General features: G+C 41.5%; 1 protein-coding gene across 1 annotated transcript in view; it reads right to left on the bottom strand.

Annotated features, from left to right (window-relative positions):
* Positions 1–14405, bottom strand: part of LOC144769520 (uncharacterized) — a 270191-nt gene that overhangs the window by 20004 nt on the left and 235782 nt on the right. The window contains exon 13 of the mRNA XM_078653661.1: positions 9325–9438. Coding sequence (XP_078509787.1) covers positions 9325–9438 — 114 coding nt within the window. The remainder of the gene's footprint in view (positions 1–9324; positions 9439–14405) is intronic.

The following is a 14405-nucleotide window of genomic DNA, read 5'->3' as shown; positions in this document are numbered from 1 at the left end:
CTGCCCCTCCGAAAGCAGATCTGAAGAAGTTTTATTGGAACTGGCTAACTAGTAAGCGCAATTCTGATCCTAAGCTGGGTAGAATAACTGACGAATTCCTAATAGCCAAGGATGTTGAATTTTGTGAACCGTACCTTGATATTATTCAGAAACCCTTTGATAGGGCTCTATATTTTAGATTCCGGGTGGGTTCATTGCCAATACGAGAATTGACTGCTCGTTGGAAAGTTCCCTATCGAACATCCCCCTTTTGCCCATATTGTCCTTCTAGGCCGGAATCAATGGCCCATATTTTCTTTGAATGTCCGGCATACAAATCTTCGAGAAACTGCTGGCTCAAACCATTATGTAGAGAATTGGGCACTAGATCCCATACAGTAGCGCTCCGTATTTTTAAGTCCGATACAAGAGCACTGTATGCATGCGGCCTCGCGAAGTTTTTGAGATGGGCTTGGTTGATTAGAATGAAAAGGTTAAAGGAAATTGTTTAATTTGATATCTTAAATTATGCATATGTAGTAGTCTCTATTACTAGGCATTTTATCCTGATATCACTATGCACTTTAATTTTGAGGAAATTTGTGTATTTTATACGGTATACTGTAAATTATTAAAAAATGCATTTCTTCTGTGAAGTTTTAAGATGTCAATGTTTTATAATATATGTGTGCTTATAAGATATATTTTGATCGAAATAAAGCCTTATTCATTCATTCATTCATTCCTGTGGCTCCAGAGTTTCTGTAAAACATTGGGTTCCAAACCAGTAAAAGAGCTTTTGACCATCCATGCAGCAAAGTGGGTGGCGACTGCAGCATATGGGTCAGGCATACAAGGCATGGTTGGTACCCATAGTATACAACTTGTGGAAAATACATTTAAAAAAACAACTTTTAGCAGTTCCTTGTAGCTGTCCGAATACTTTTTACCATGACGAGCTGGGCACTCCTTATATTGAGGATAAAATAAAATTAGCACAACGCCTGCTGCGACACCCCATTTGGTCCAGGCAAACTGCTCCACTAAATCGACAAGTCTAGAGGATTGCCAGAAACTGCATGCAGCCCTTGACATACCTTGGCTCGCTTATGGGAAAGCAACATTGGAGGAGATTGGGCGTACCGAGTTATATACCTGTCCAAATTCCTGCTTCAGTGAGAAGGCCGAGCTGAAAGTTGTTTCTAGCAAAAGCCACGACAAACCGATCGCTGTCTGATCGACACAAAGTTGCAATGTATTTTTATACATTGGTGTGCTTGCAACAGGGGCTTCAAACATACTTATACTCAATCCAGGACAAGCAACCATTATGTTTTAACTAGATCCCGTTTTAATTACTTAGCCCTCATGGTAAGCTATCCAGTGATTTGTTATTCCCGGCCCGATTTAGATCCCTGTCACAGTGTATCCATTCAATCTAATTTACATACTGTGTTCTTCTGTCCCTTTTATGGGGGCCCTAGAACAAATGTGATATGGACACTTTTTTAAAAGTATTAAATTCCGACGGTGCAGATCAGAGCTGCTTTTCTTTTTTTATAACAACTGCATTGCCCTCTGATGTTACTCTATGGTGCTGTTTATTTAACAGTTTTTAAGACTGAGGAGGAGAGTACCATTCTGTTAGGGGGTCGGATAACCCTACTGTATTAGTGTATTGCTCCTGTGTCATTTTAATGCAATAATCTCTTGATCAGCGTTGGTGTTTACATACTAATTTTACTCTTCCTTTATCCGTTACCCTACTACGGTCTGATGGGTTTTTAAACGTATGGTAGAGTGCAATAATATTGCAATGATTTTCTGATAAGATTCCACATTTATGTATTAACTCCATTCCTCTGATCTGTCATTCCATTATGTTTCAATCGGTTTTTTTTTATAACGTATGATGATGTGCAATACGCTGATAGGTGGCATGAGGACACTATATTGCAAATTAAATTTTATTGTATTGCACTGCACTAGGGAATGTTATTGATGTTCTTAACTGAAATGGTCTCCCTTTTTATTAGGTCGAGCCTAGTGGCAGCGCAAATGAGCTGCTCACTTTGCGAGGCATTGTGTATTGGAGTATGCACTGGAAGCCCCACCCACTCTTCGCCCATATTGGTCATTGGCTTGTGTCATTGTGCTTCATAAATGCTGGTTTCTGATTCGTACATAGGCTTGTTAGTCCCTCCTTGGTACCACCTTGTCTGTATTTGTTACCTTCCATGTACACAGCCTGCATTATAAGTCAGTGAGCACTATTTTGTTTATGGACACGGATGAGGACCATAGCGGCTACTTTTAATATGTGCTGTGCGCGCACACAGAACAATGGTAGCCGCTTTTCTTAAGGAGCGCTTTGTTGCTCTAAGTGGCATGCTGACCGCGATACCCGCTTTAGGGACACCACGCTCAAGTGCCAAAGTTTGAACTTTTGGTATTGTAAATGACAATGCTTTTAATATTATTAAAGGGATTGACATTTACAAGGCCAATAGCTCAAAATATCGCAATTGCGAGACCTATTGCATTGTAAATACTTATTAACTCATATCAAGGAGTGCAGCGCATACATACATTTTCTGATTCTTCTGACTAACTCAAAGGGTTTATCCAATTGAGGAAGGCGATCTCTCATCAAAATGAAGGATGCCAACATTCAACAAAAATATCAAAGTTGCAGGATCTTCTAACTCTCAAGATTCCCATATCATTGGGAAACTACATTTTAGAGCTAGAATGGCGCTGTATAAGCCCAAAATAACTCTTTTAAACATGTATTATCAATTGAGCTCGTTGCTTAGCCTCAGAAAACGAGTGGGAGGCTGAATCCAAATAGAATTACAAAATGACAAGAAATAGCCTCCACTAAGCAAGTGTAATCAATAACCAATTTCGAAACATTTACTTTGCCCATATAGTGCTCCATCACTGAATGCAATATTGTTTTTTCTGAAATATGGGTCAACAAAATAATACTTTAATAAAATAATGAAAATTATTTAATGAAATAATACAACACACCATAAACCAAGGTTTTTACATATTGAATTAATAAAGAACAATATTAGCTATAAAGTAGTGGAGCCCTGTGCAATGAAAGGTATCACTAAGAAAGAAGACCAAGAGGAAGCCTCCCATACAGGCAAAATGAAGGGAGAAGTCTCCCCTCAAGGACATCATGAGAAGGGTAAGTATATCTTGATCTACACACTATGAGATTATGCTTTACAAGCATCGACAATCAGCTTTCAATGGAGGAGCAGGTGAAGACGCTTGCAGGCTCCTGTTTCGGGACCATGCGGATGTTGAAAAAGATCTTCCCATGGATCCCGCTCAGTGCCAGGAAGACCCTGATTCAGGCTCTTTTAGTTAGTCGCCTTGATTACGGCAATTCACTATTGGTGGGAATTGGAGGAAGACCTTTTATCTAAATTACAGGTTGTGCAGAACACCGCTGCACGTCTTGCACTGGATAAACCAGCCAGAATCCCCTCCCAGCCCCTTCTTCGCCAATTACATTGGCTTCCAGCCAAGTAACGGGCCATCTTTAAAATGCTGTGTATGGTCTTCAGGTCCCTGCACGGACTGGGGTCGGTCTATCTGACAAATAAACTTCAATGGTACCTTCCTGCACGTCAGCTCAGATCTACCAACCGTAAGTTGCTGTGCTGCCAGAGAATTAGGAAGGTAAAAATGGGAGGTCGGGCCTTCTCATATCTGGCCCCCAAATTCTGGAACGACCTCCCCGAACACATTCGGGAATGCCCAAACCTGTCCCTATTTAAAAAATGGATTAAGACCTGGCTTTTCTAATCTGTACTTTATTTGGCTGCTTGTCCTTCTCAGGTGCCGAGAGATCCCCTTGGGGATGATTCGTGCGCATTACAAATGACATATAATAATAACATATAATAATAATCATGTCTTCATTTATTTCTAGAAGCAGAGGGTTAATAGCATCTGCCATATTGTGCCTGAGATGGCATCTTAATGTCTTTTAATTACAACTTCTGATCCAGACTGCTGATGGTTTTCCATAGTCTGAATTTTTGAAGAGTATCACTGTTATGACTTTAGAAGCCCTTCCAGCATTGGATACATTTTAGAAACTCCTGATAAGGCAAATTACAGTGTTAAGAAAACTATTCACAGCGCGCATGTTGGTTTCTGGATTTATTTTTTTCATTACGCTGTTTTATAGCGCAATCTTGGCCTACGCCATTACAGCGTTGTATTATGGAAAGGCATAAGGGTCAAAAATATCTTGCAGAAGACAAAAAAATTATTATTATATGTCGGAGCAATGCCAGTGTGTGACATTGATGTGAGACGACAAGCAAAACCTAGCATACATTATTAGTGAAGCATCGAGGAGGGTTAAAGTAAAATAAATACAACTTCAGCTTAAAGCAGTCAGGCAAGAGCAGGGTGGTCAGATCCCAGCATTGGTGAGGTAAAGATAAAATTGGCTCACAACATGGACTAGGGTTTACGGTTTCTTTTTGAATGTCAATAAACAAGACAGGAGGAGGCAAAGTCTTGTTGTGGTTCTAGATAAGTCTTGAGATATTGTTTTCTTCAGTTCCTAAGTGAAACTGGCAAGTTTTGAATAGTAACAAAATAAAGCAGCACAAAAGATGCAGACTACCTGCGAATGTCAGCTTTTTAGCCACGTAGCTGGGGTTCACTCTGTGTAGGGTTTGTGGGTAAATCATGTTTACATGACCTGAGCTTTAGCTTCAGTGGGAAGCCACGGTAGCCCAAAACACACAGGAGTTATGTGACCAAACCTTGTGCTTCAGGAGACAAATCGAGCTGCAGCATTCAACCCTGTTCTAAGAGGAGAAAGTTGGGCTTTGATTAGACCAATGACGAGTTAGTTCCAGTAATCTAGCCTATAAGAAATGTGGACTTCAACATCATATTTCAGTTCCTCTTCAGAATGATTAGAAATGGAATTGACCACTTCAGGCAGGGGCATTGATTTGGAACTGGATCTTGCATCTGCCGATTAGGAAGACTCCCAGTGATTTGCCATTGTCAACTATAGAGGGGTGGCAGTTGAGGAAGTGTAACCCCCAAAATTGTACCCATAAATTAGACTTCATGGGTTAAATTAAGAGAAATTCTGTTCTTTTTTACCTTTTTTATTTTTTGTTAGGGATGCATTTTAGGTGGATTGTGTGCATTCATCTTTTGACTGTCTCCCGTATTTTAGAAAAGAGAGAAATGTCAGAGGGAGGAAACCTTTAGGTCCTGCAAAGTGTCAACAGCATATCAATAAAAGAGGGTACCAAGAGTGAGAACCCTGGTAGGTGCCATGTAGAGATGAACACGTTGGGTGAAAGAATAGAGCCACAGGGAACCTCTGGTAGTATCTTCGACAAGTTGTAAAAAAGCTCCAGATTCCAACTCCTAGGGGCCCGCCCGATCGGACAGCAAGGAAGAGAACCATTCAAGAACAATTCCCTCAGTGCACATTCTTTCTTTGAGGATGTTGATCAACAGAGAACGATTGGCCGGGTCAAAAGCAGCAGACCGGTCTAGAAGCACTAATGTGCAGGAGTTTCCATTGTCGAGTAGTCGTAAAGCATAGTCAACAACTTGGAGGCTGGCGGTTTGGGTGCTCCAACCCAGAAGAAAGACGTATTGACAATTATTGAGGGGATCATTGATCTTTCATGAGCTGCAGAGAGACTATGTTCTGCCACCTTTTCTAGTAAGAGTAGACCAGAGATAAAACAAAGGTTATTGAGATAGTTTACGTTCAACCATTTCTGGATATTTCACAGTGGGGCAAATACTGACACACACTTGGCGCCGGTGTTTTGCCCACAATGATTGCCTTTTTTGTACGATTTTTTCATCGGATAAGACATTCCCGGGCCCCTGTTGCCCTCCCCACACTGCTCAGGGGCATTGTGCCACCACCTCCAACTGCAGCGCTGTTTTATTAGGCACTGCAGGTGGTGAAATGTTCATTGGCAAAAAAAAAGTAAAACAATATCTGCATACCCCGCTAAACACTTCTTTAAGAGGGGTGATACCTGGTCAGTTTTGAGGCAAATCAATAAAGTGCCTTGCAAGAAGATTTCACTTTGACATCCAGGGGAAGTTTCGGCCATATGGTCTTGGTTTTGTGTGCAATGTATGAAGCAAAGCTTATGTTGCTGTCAATATGAAATCAGAGGAATTGGGCACTGTCGACAAGTCTCAGGCTGAAGCCACTCTGGATCATTTCATCCAACCATCTTTGGGCTTGATGTTCTTTGTCAGCACTGGCGTTCAGGACATGCTCTTTCTTTGTTGCTTTGAGATACAAATTACATCTAGGGTTGGAATGTTGAAAGACAGGTAATCAGTTTGGTGCTGTGCTAGGACTGGCAAGCAACGGCCTGCAAAAACGGTGTACTTTCTGTACAGTCTCTCTGTACAGCCTGTCTCTTTCTGTGCCATACGCTGTCTTTTACAAAGGGAAACGAATGGAATCAAATTCTGAGCTGTAATCTTCCAGGTGGGTAATGAAGTGAAGGCAACTGAATTGAACGAGGGTGTTCTTTGATTGTTGTGTTTTGGAATTCCAAGCTAAGCGTCGCATCGAGTCCTGACAAAAGCTTGAAAGATCTACAGTACCAAAACAGAAAGTACAGAAAATATTGTTTTCTGTATACAATGCATGACTGAGATTGATGAGTAATTCTCAAACCTTTTAGACCCATGGACCAATTTTTTGAACGGCAATCTTCCGTGACCCACCTAGCTTTAATGGACATGAGGTGGGTGATTCTTTTAATGTAACTAAAGCATTGTGTGGTGGCGCACTGCCATTTACCAACAGTTACCTTTCCATTGAAAAGACCAATACATTTACAGGGATACAATTTTACGATTAAAATTATATTGCACACAAATGATAGTTTGTTGAAAATTGTGCTTCAGTGAATATTTATCATTTGAGCACCAACAAGTAAAGTGCCTTGATTGGTTTTTATGCTATTTAAATCTTTGCTTCAATCACACTTCATCATTACAAATAATGTGCTTCATGTTTGCTTTCCTGACTGCTAAATAAGTACAGTTCATTTACAGGTATTTACATTTTGTTGGGTGTTACAAAAAAATCTCAAAAGAAAGGGAGAGGTAAGATGAAAAAAAGACCGGAGAGGCCTATCCTCCTACAAGTATACTTTCAAAAACAAAAGAGCAATCAGTGTTCAGTGTACTAACCCTCTACAGGACAGAGAAAACGCTCGGTTTTCTTATTTAACCATCACACACCATGGTTGCCCCTTTGTGGCATGCATCATAGGGTTCCTCCCGTTCCACTGCGAAAGGGCGTGATGCGACCTGCGCAATACGTGGGAGCGCGGAGTAGTATATTCCAAATTATAGAAGAAATAGGAGTGGGAGGAGTCATACGTGGGAGGTTAAAAATACCTTCCTAGTAGGTAAGTGATATTTTTAATCTGTCTTCCGGGAGGTAAGGTCAGAAAAAGGGGAGAGAGTGTAAAGTGTAGTGGATAATGTACCTGACTTCCTAATGGTCTAAATATTTCAAGCCAATCCCCATAGCTTTTCTTCAGGACTAAGGATCTAACTTCCTGATTCAGGAAACAGCCGTAACAACGCAGGCAGAACCACATGTGCTGTTCCAACGCAAGGGCAACCATGCTTGCCTGAACCACGCATATGCCTTAACTATGCAGATGCGTGCTTAAGGCAGATAGCGGTCTAGTGTTCAGGATGGGCGGGGAAAAGAGGAGGGTTATCTAAGAAAACCAAAGGTATCCTGTGGAGAATTAGTATAGGGAACAAGGATGGGCTCTTTTGCTACAAAAATGACACCCTACAGACTTTCCTCTCACATTGCCTGAACCACAGCAAGATTGCCAAATAGTTCACTTACTTTTATTTCTTGGACTGCAAAGGGAGAGGAGTCTGTAAACACCAATCCTCGAGTTAAAAAATAAGCAGCAATCTGTCAGAAGACAGCCTGACATTTGACCCCTATCTTAAATACAGACTTTAAAAGGATCAATTTTTACGAACCATAGTTTGGGAAATAAAGAAGTTAGACAATTGAAAGTGTACTCAATGATAATTCATTGTAATCTGAGATCTAAATCGGTCCCTCATGCATTGAAACACACGCACATCGCAGGAGACAAATGATTCACCAATCAGCAGGAGGCGAGAAAGAAGTACAGTCCGTTCTGTGTATGTTTAAGGAATTGGTAACAGTAGGTGCTGCAAACAACTGCGCTGTCGCTCTAGACCCCGATTGTGCAGAATGTAAACACTGCTTATAAATATTGAAAGGCTTTTTCATATATCTGCACGCAAACTGTCGGTCATGGCTATGAACCAGGCCATGGATACCAAGAGAATGAAATATGTGCCACTGAGTTGGCAGAACACTCCTCCTCAACATTTCGGTCACAGGTTTAAATAAAAAGGGAACAGACGACTAACACTTTCATCCTTGTGACGAGCAAGAGCAGAGTATAATTAAGCCAGTAATTAATAGTACTTCTTATTAACCTGTAGGTCGGGTGACTTTTTAATGCAGACTAAGCATGCGGTCCCAGGAGGTCGCGTAAGAAAAGCAGATTGCTTAAAAAATTCAAAAGAGAGAGACAATGCCCTTTTAATAGAACACAAAAATAGAAAGAGGCAATGGACTATCCAGGCTGCACCTCACTTATTTATCACTCACAGTATAAAGGAGCTGTGCATAAATCCGCCGGCACTTGTCGCTCTTAAGTATCACTGTTTGACAGGTTCCAAAGTTGTTGTGAGCAAAGAGACATCCTTTATTTTATCAGTCTTCAATATTCTTTTTGTAACGAATGCAATCCAACTGTGTGTTGTTCCAAAAAAAATACTCCTGGAACTTCGTCAGGGCTTTTTAATTAAATAGGCCAATATACTTCTGCGAATGACGGCGGTCTGAGTTTTCAACTCAGACCGCAGTCACACGAGAAGGCTCACTTATCATTGTGGCAGTTATGGGGCTTGAGAATGCCCACACAAACGAATATACGTTGCTGGACTATTGGAGATACTAGAGGTATATTGGCCTTGACGAAGTTCTAGGAGTGTTTTTTGGAACAAAACGCGTTGGCTGGATTGCATTTGATACAAAAAGAATCTTGAAGAGTGAAATAAAGGATTTCTTTACAAAACTTATGGGACTGGATTTGTTTTCCTGATGCACCTCCTTGCTCCCAACACCAATGCCTTTTTAACATTGCACACTGGCTCTGTATTTGTCTTAACCAATCACAATGAAGTTAACCAAACAGATATTCTACAGTAGTTCCTAGTCACCTGTAGCCGGCTGCGCCACAGATTCGCTCACATCAGAGGGTTGGCAATCCTGCAATTTGAGGTCATGCTCCTGCTTGATTCGGCATAGAATGTCCGGGCTGATGAAGGGGAGGCCTGTCGGGAAAGAAGGCAGCAGGTGAGAAATTATCACTCTTAAATTCAGGGGAATGCAGACTGCTTTGAGAGTGATGTACTTTGGAAGCATCAGTAAGAAAAAAATACACAACAATTAAAGTAACTTCGCTCAACTCCAAACCAAAGTAGTGCTTCTAAGCCAAGAAGCCCCATGTAGTATTAAGTTAAATAGAAGGGGTCCTTCCAGGTGCTTATCATAGGACCATTTCCTTTTTCGAAGTTAATCTCAAATGATTAATTTATGGATAAATATTTTCAGTCTTACATTTATTTGAGCTTGTTCTATCAACATCCGATTAATTTCACCCTTTGTGTGTGATGTTTTGGCCTGTAGGTGGTAGTGTTGCTTCATCTAAAGGCATCTATTCTGCTTTAATTAAAACAATTCCTTTAATCAGCGGAGCCGTCTGCTAGCGTATTGTTACCAAATCTTTAAAATATACACAGTGGGAATTGACTCTACTAAGATGGACAAAATAGAAACTGCCTTCAAACCTAAGTGGTTTAAGATTAACCAGCCTCAACACTTCTCTATTGCACTGCCTGTATGTTTTTTTTTAGTTTGAAAGCTTTATTAACAAATAAAAATGGTAAACAATGCCTGTATGTTTTAATATCTTTGACTTAACCACTGCCATTTGCGAGTGCCCTCAGCCTCTGTGTGACCCCTCCACTGCTGTTTTAAATTGTGCGCGATGCGGGTGGACGGTTAGTACCGCACCCCTCAGACCGGCCACTGTATGTGTGACTAATCCCTCTGTTCTGGCGCGGGCTAAGGGTAGGCCCCACTCCTGTATGCTTCTTAACACTCGATCGGTGGGCAATCATGCCCTAGATCTTTTTACCTTTTAACAGAGTATAAGCCGGCTTGCCTCTATCTAACAGAGACCTGGCTTGGCGACGCTTCAAGCCCTGATATTGCTACTGCCCTTCCTTCGAACTACTATATGGTGAGGGAAGACCGTGTTGTAGGTCGGGGCGGGGCTGTGGCCATTGTGATTGATAGGCGATACTCCTGCTCAGTGGTTGAGACAGAGGCTATCTCAGGAGTGGAGTCACTTGGCTTTTGTCTATCCTTCTCCTCTCACCAGTCGTGTGCTGGTTTGTTGGTGTACAGGCCTCCTGGTCACCTTAGCTCCTTCTATGAAGACCTTCATCTGGCTATGTCCCCATTGATTATGAAATATAAGCACTGGTTACTTCTTGGAGATTTTAACATTCATATGGATGATGATGAGGCTGCGGATTCCTTGAAACTTCAGGATGTAACTAGCACTTTTGGTCTTTCCCCATATATTCTTTCCGCCACTCATAATAAAGGTCTTATTCTGGACCAGATATATTCTTTGCTTCCTATTATGTCCTTTCCTCCGGTACCCCTGGTCTGGTCGGACCACTACTTGCTGAATTTTGATATACTTAATATCTCTAAGACTACTAGTAGCGGTGTAGACTCTTAGTCTACGGTTTTCCGCCCCTATCATCGGGTTACGGCTGATATGTTGGAGCGCTCCTTTACTATTTATCCTTGCCAACTCACGGTGGAGTTGGAAAATGATCTTGCCATCTTTCAGTCATGGCTTCTTCAGCGCTTTGACGAGTTAGCACCTATTCCTACTCAGTTCAAATCTGGCCGACGCACATCGGCTCCATGGTTTACTCCTGCACTCCATGAGACCAGAAGGAGTTGCAAGAAGGCCGAAAGAGTATGGCGTCGCTGTTACGATGCGGCATCTCAAGTGACGTATAAAGTCCTCATTATGGACTATCATAAAGCTATGGTCGCTGAGAAGAAATTGTACTTCGCTAGAAGAATCTATTCAGTGAGTAACATTAGTAAAGAAATTTTTAGAATCGTTAAGGAGTTTACCTTCCCTGCGGCCTTAATTTCTAAACCCTCCCCATCTGAATCTTGGATCAAGCAATTGGCGAATTTTTTTTCGAATAAGATCTTAAGCATTCAGGCCTCTTTCTTGCCTGATATTTCTACAAAAAAGCTTTCTTCAATTTCGTCTGGAATATGTTCCCTCCCTGACAATCAGTGTTCCCTCCCTGATAATCATATGCTTACAACCTTTCCCCCTCTATCTCTTCAATTGTCACTGGATCTGTTACTAAAATTAAAGTCCGGCTCCCCATCGGATCCTTGCCCTGCAAAAATTTTAGCCAAAATGGCCCATGTTATCAACCCTTTGGTTAATCCGATTCTCAACGCCTCTCTTGAAACCGGTATCGTCCCTAGTGCATGGAAAAAGGCGCACATCGTTCCACTGTTAAAAAAACCAAACCTTGATCCTTTAAAGCACTGCAATTATAGACCGATCTCGTTGCTCCCTGCTCTGGCTAAAATAGCGGAAAAGCACGTACATTCCACTCTCTCCAGCTTCCTTGAAGCTAGAGATATTTAGCACCCTACACAGTCTGGCTTCCGCTCAAATTTGAGCACTGAGACAGCTTTATTGGAATAACTGAGTCTATTAAGGAGGTTCTGGACAGTGGTGGGAAGGCGATGCTGGTGCTATTGGACTGGTCGGCGGCCTTTGATACCGTCCCTCACTGCCGTCTTCTTACAAGACTTCAGGAGATTGGACTGAGAGGGACGGTATTCAATTGGTTTAAGTCCTTCTTGTCCGACCGCCAACAATTGATCTGGGCCCCCCCTTTCTCAGCTGCTGTTCCTCCTTTGGCCGTAGGAGTGCCACAGGGGTCGGTGTTGAGCCCCACTCTTTTTAATGTTTATCTTTCTCCCTTGGCTGAATTGGTTGAGTCGCATGGAGCGCGTATTGTGTCGTATGCCGACGACACGCAGCTCCTCTTTACCTGCGACAAGAATACTGAGTTTGTCGGCAATTCTATCAGGAGGTGCCTTGAGGCCGTTTTTTCCTGGTTTCAAGAGAACCAGTTAAAATGCAACTCGGACAAGTCAGAGATTATTTTCTGTGGCTGTCCTCCTGATGCCCATTGGAAATCCTGGTGGACGGCCGATATGCATCCTCCTGCATCACCCACGTCAGTGGCAAAGAACCTAGGTATAAAGATTGACACTGGTCTAACCTTTAAGCCCCAGATTCTCAGCATAGTTGGCCAATGTTTTGCCTTGTTGCGTACTCTTAGGAAATGTCCTCCTTTCCTCTCCCATAGTCATAGGAGAATTACAGTCCAGGCACTGATTGGTTCCAGGCTCGATTACTCTAATATACTATATCTGGGCCTTCCGGAGTACCTTCTTGCACCCCTCCAGACAGTTCAGAATTCAGCAGCGAGGGCCATTTTTGACCTCAGCCGCAGGATTCACACCTCAGCTCTCCTCGATTCGCTTCATTGGCTGCCGGTGCAGAAGCGTATTCATTTTAAAACTCTGACCATGGCCTTCAAATCATTGCACGGTATTGGTGCTGTTTACTTAAGGAAAATAGTTCAATTTTATCTTCCGTCTAGATCTCTTCGCTCGGCCTCACAAGCTTTGGCCATTATCCCAACCATCAAACGTGTTCGTATTGGCGGACGTTCCTACAGATTGCTGGCCCCTCAATTTTGGAATAAACTTCCCTTGTCTCTTAGGAAGCTAGACAATCTGTTGTCCTTTAGAAAAGAACTTAAGACTTGGCTCTTTGGCTTATAGTCGTTGATGAAGCAAGGTGAAGAACAAAATTTTGTTCAAACTTGTGAAGTTAATCTCCCATAACCGTAATTAAATTAATAAGCTTGTGGTGAAATTACTAATCAACTTAGTTTAAAAATACATTCATCAATACACGTGGGATAAACTAATGTGCTTTATGTTACAAACACAAAGAAAAAATAATAAACTAACCTAGTCTATTGTCTTTGTCAGTATTAAATGCGGCTGTTTAACTAATGGCATGTGCTTATTTTGTGTGCTTATGTTATGTCTTTTCTGTGACGAAAGCTCAAGGAGTTTGTGCAGTTCCTAAAGGAGAAGTAAATATAATGCTGCCCGATTGTGCTTTTGCTAGGTAACATAATTAACAGGATTAATTAGTAAAGGGGGTGGGTAACAGAATGGGTCTCAATTCTTTAATTAATTGATGTCTTGTGTTTGTTTAATAATAGTTTCCAAAGTGAGGCCTAAAGGTGGTTCAGAAAAACATGGCTGACAGAGCTGCAGACGCGAAAGCTTGTCCAGAGTGAAGTCTTTGCACATGCGTAGCTGTGAAGATTTTTACTGCACTGTCATCGTTAATTGAAAAAGCAGTTCTTTGGTTGAGTTGAACGTGCTCATGATGAAAAGGCTCAAGGACAGAAACTTAAAGTGTCTGCCAAGGCTAGGCAGTAAATGTTCAAAACTCGAGGAAAAGTAACTTTCTTGAGGAAGCTGAAAGATGTGGAAGTGAAAGACAATAGGGCTTTATGTGAAGCCTGGACTTGGTCAAGAATCGGAGATGACCTAATACACTTTATCATGGACTGACACAGGACAGCCAATGAAAAGCTCGGATTTACTTTAAAGAATGTAAAAGGTAGAAAGTTTAGCGAGAAAGAAAGGTATAAAACCTGACACTGTGAACAGGAAAAAAGGTTTGCTTGCTGTTTCTCTTCCTTTCCGATTCCTGAATGAGGTGACATGCTGTTGGACTTTGGCGCATGTAAGGACAGCAGACTTTAAATGATTTTTCCTTTCCAGGTGAAGTGAGAAATAGACAGGGAAATAGATTTAGGGAATGGAAACTGTTATTTTGCTAATATTTCATGTTTCTGAGCTTGCTTTGAAAATGTCAGTTCATTAGTTCATTTCCTTATTAAAATGCTGCTTTCTTAATTGCTTATAAAATAAAGATCTTTAAACGTAAATGCTATTTTTCTTTATGAAAAATAAAGTTAATAAAATTAGATTTGGAAAGACAAGCTGGTCTTGTTTATTCATGGTCTAGTTTCCATCAGTTGATCCAATCGCCTTAAGTGGTCTGACTAATAATAATAAGTGT

Source organism: Lissotriton helveticus, chromosome 7, assembly GCF_964261635.1.
Source record: "Lissotriton helveticus chromosome 7, aLisHel1.1, whole genome shotgun sequence".
NCBI classification, from domain to species: domain Eukaryota; kingdom Metazoa; phylum Chordata; class Amphibia; order Caudata; family Salamandridae; genus Lissotriton; species Lissotriton helveticus.
The sequence above is the reverse complement of the archived record's forward strand: the minus strand, read 5'-3'. Positions and strand labels throughout refer to the sequence as shown.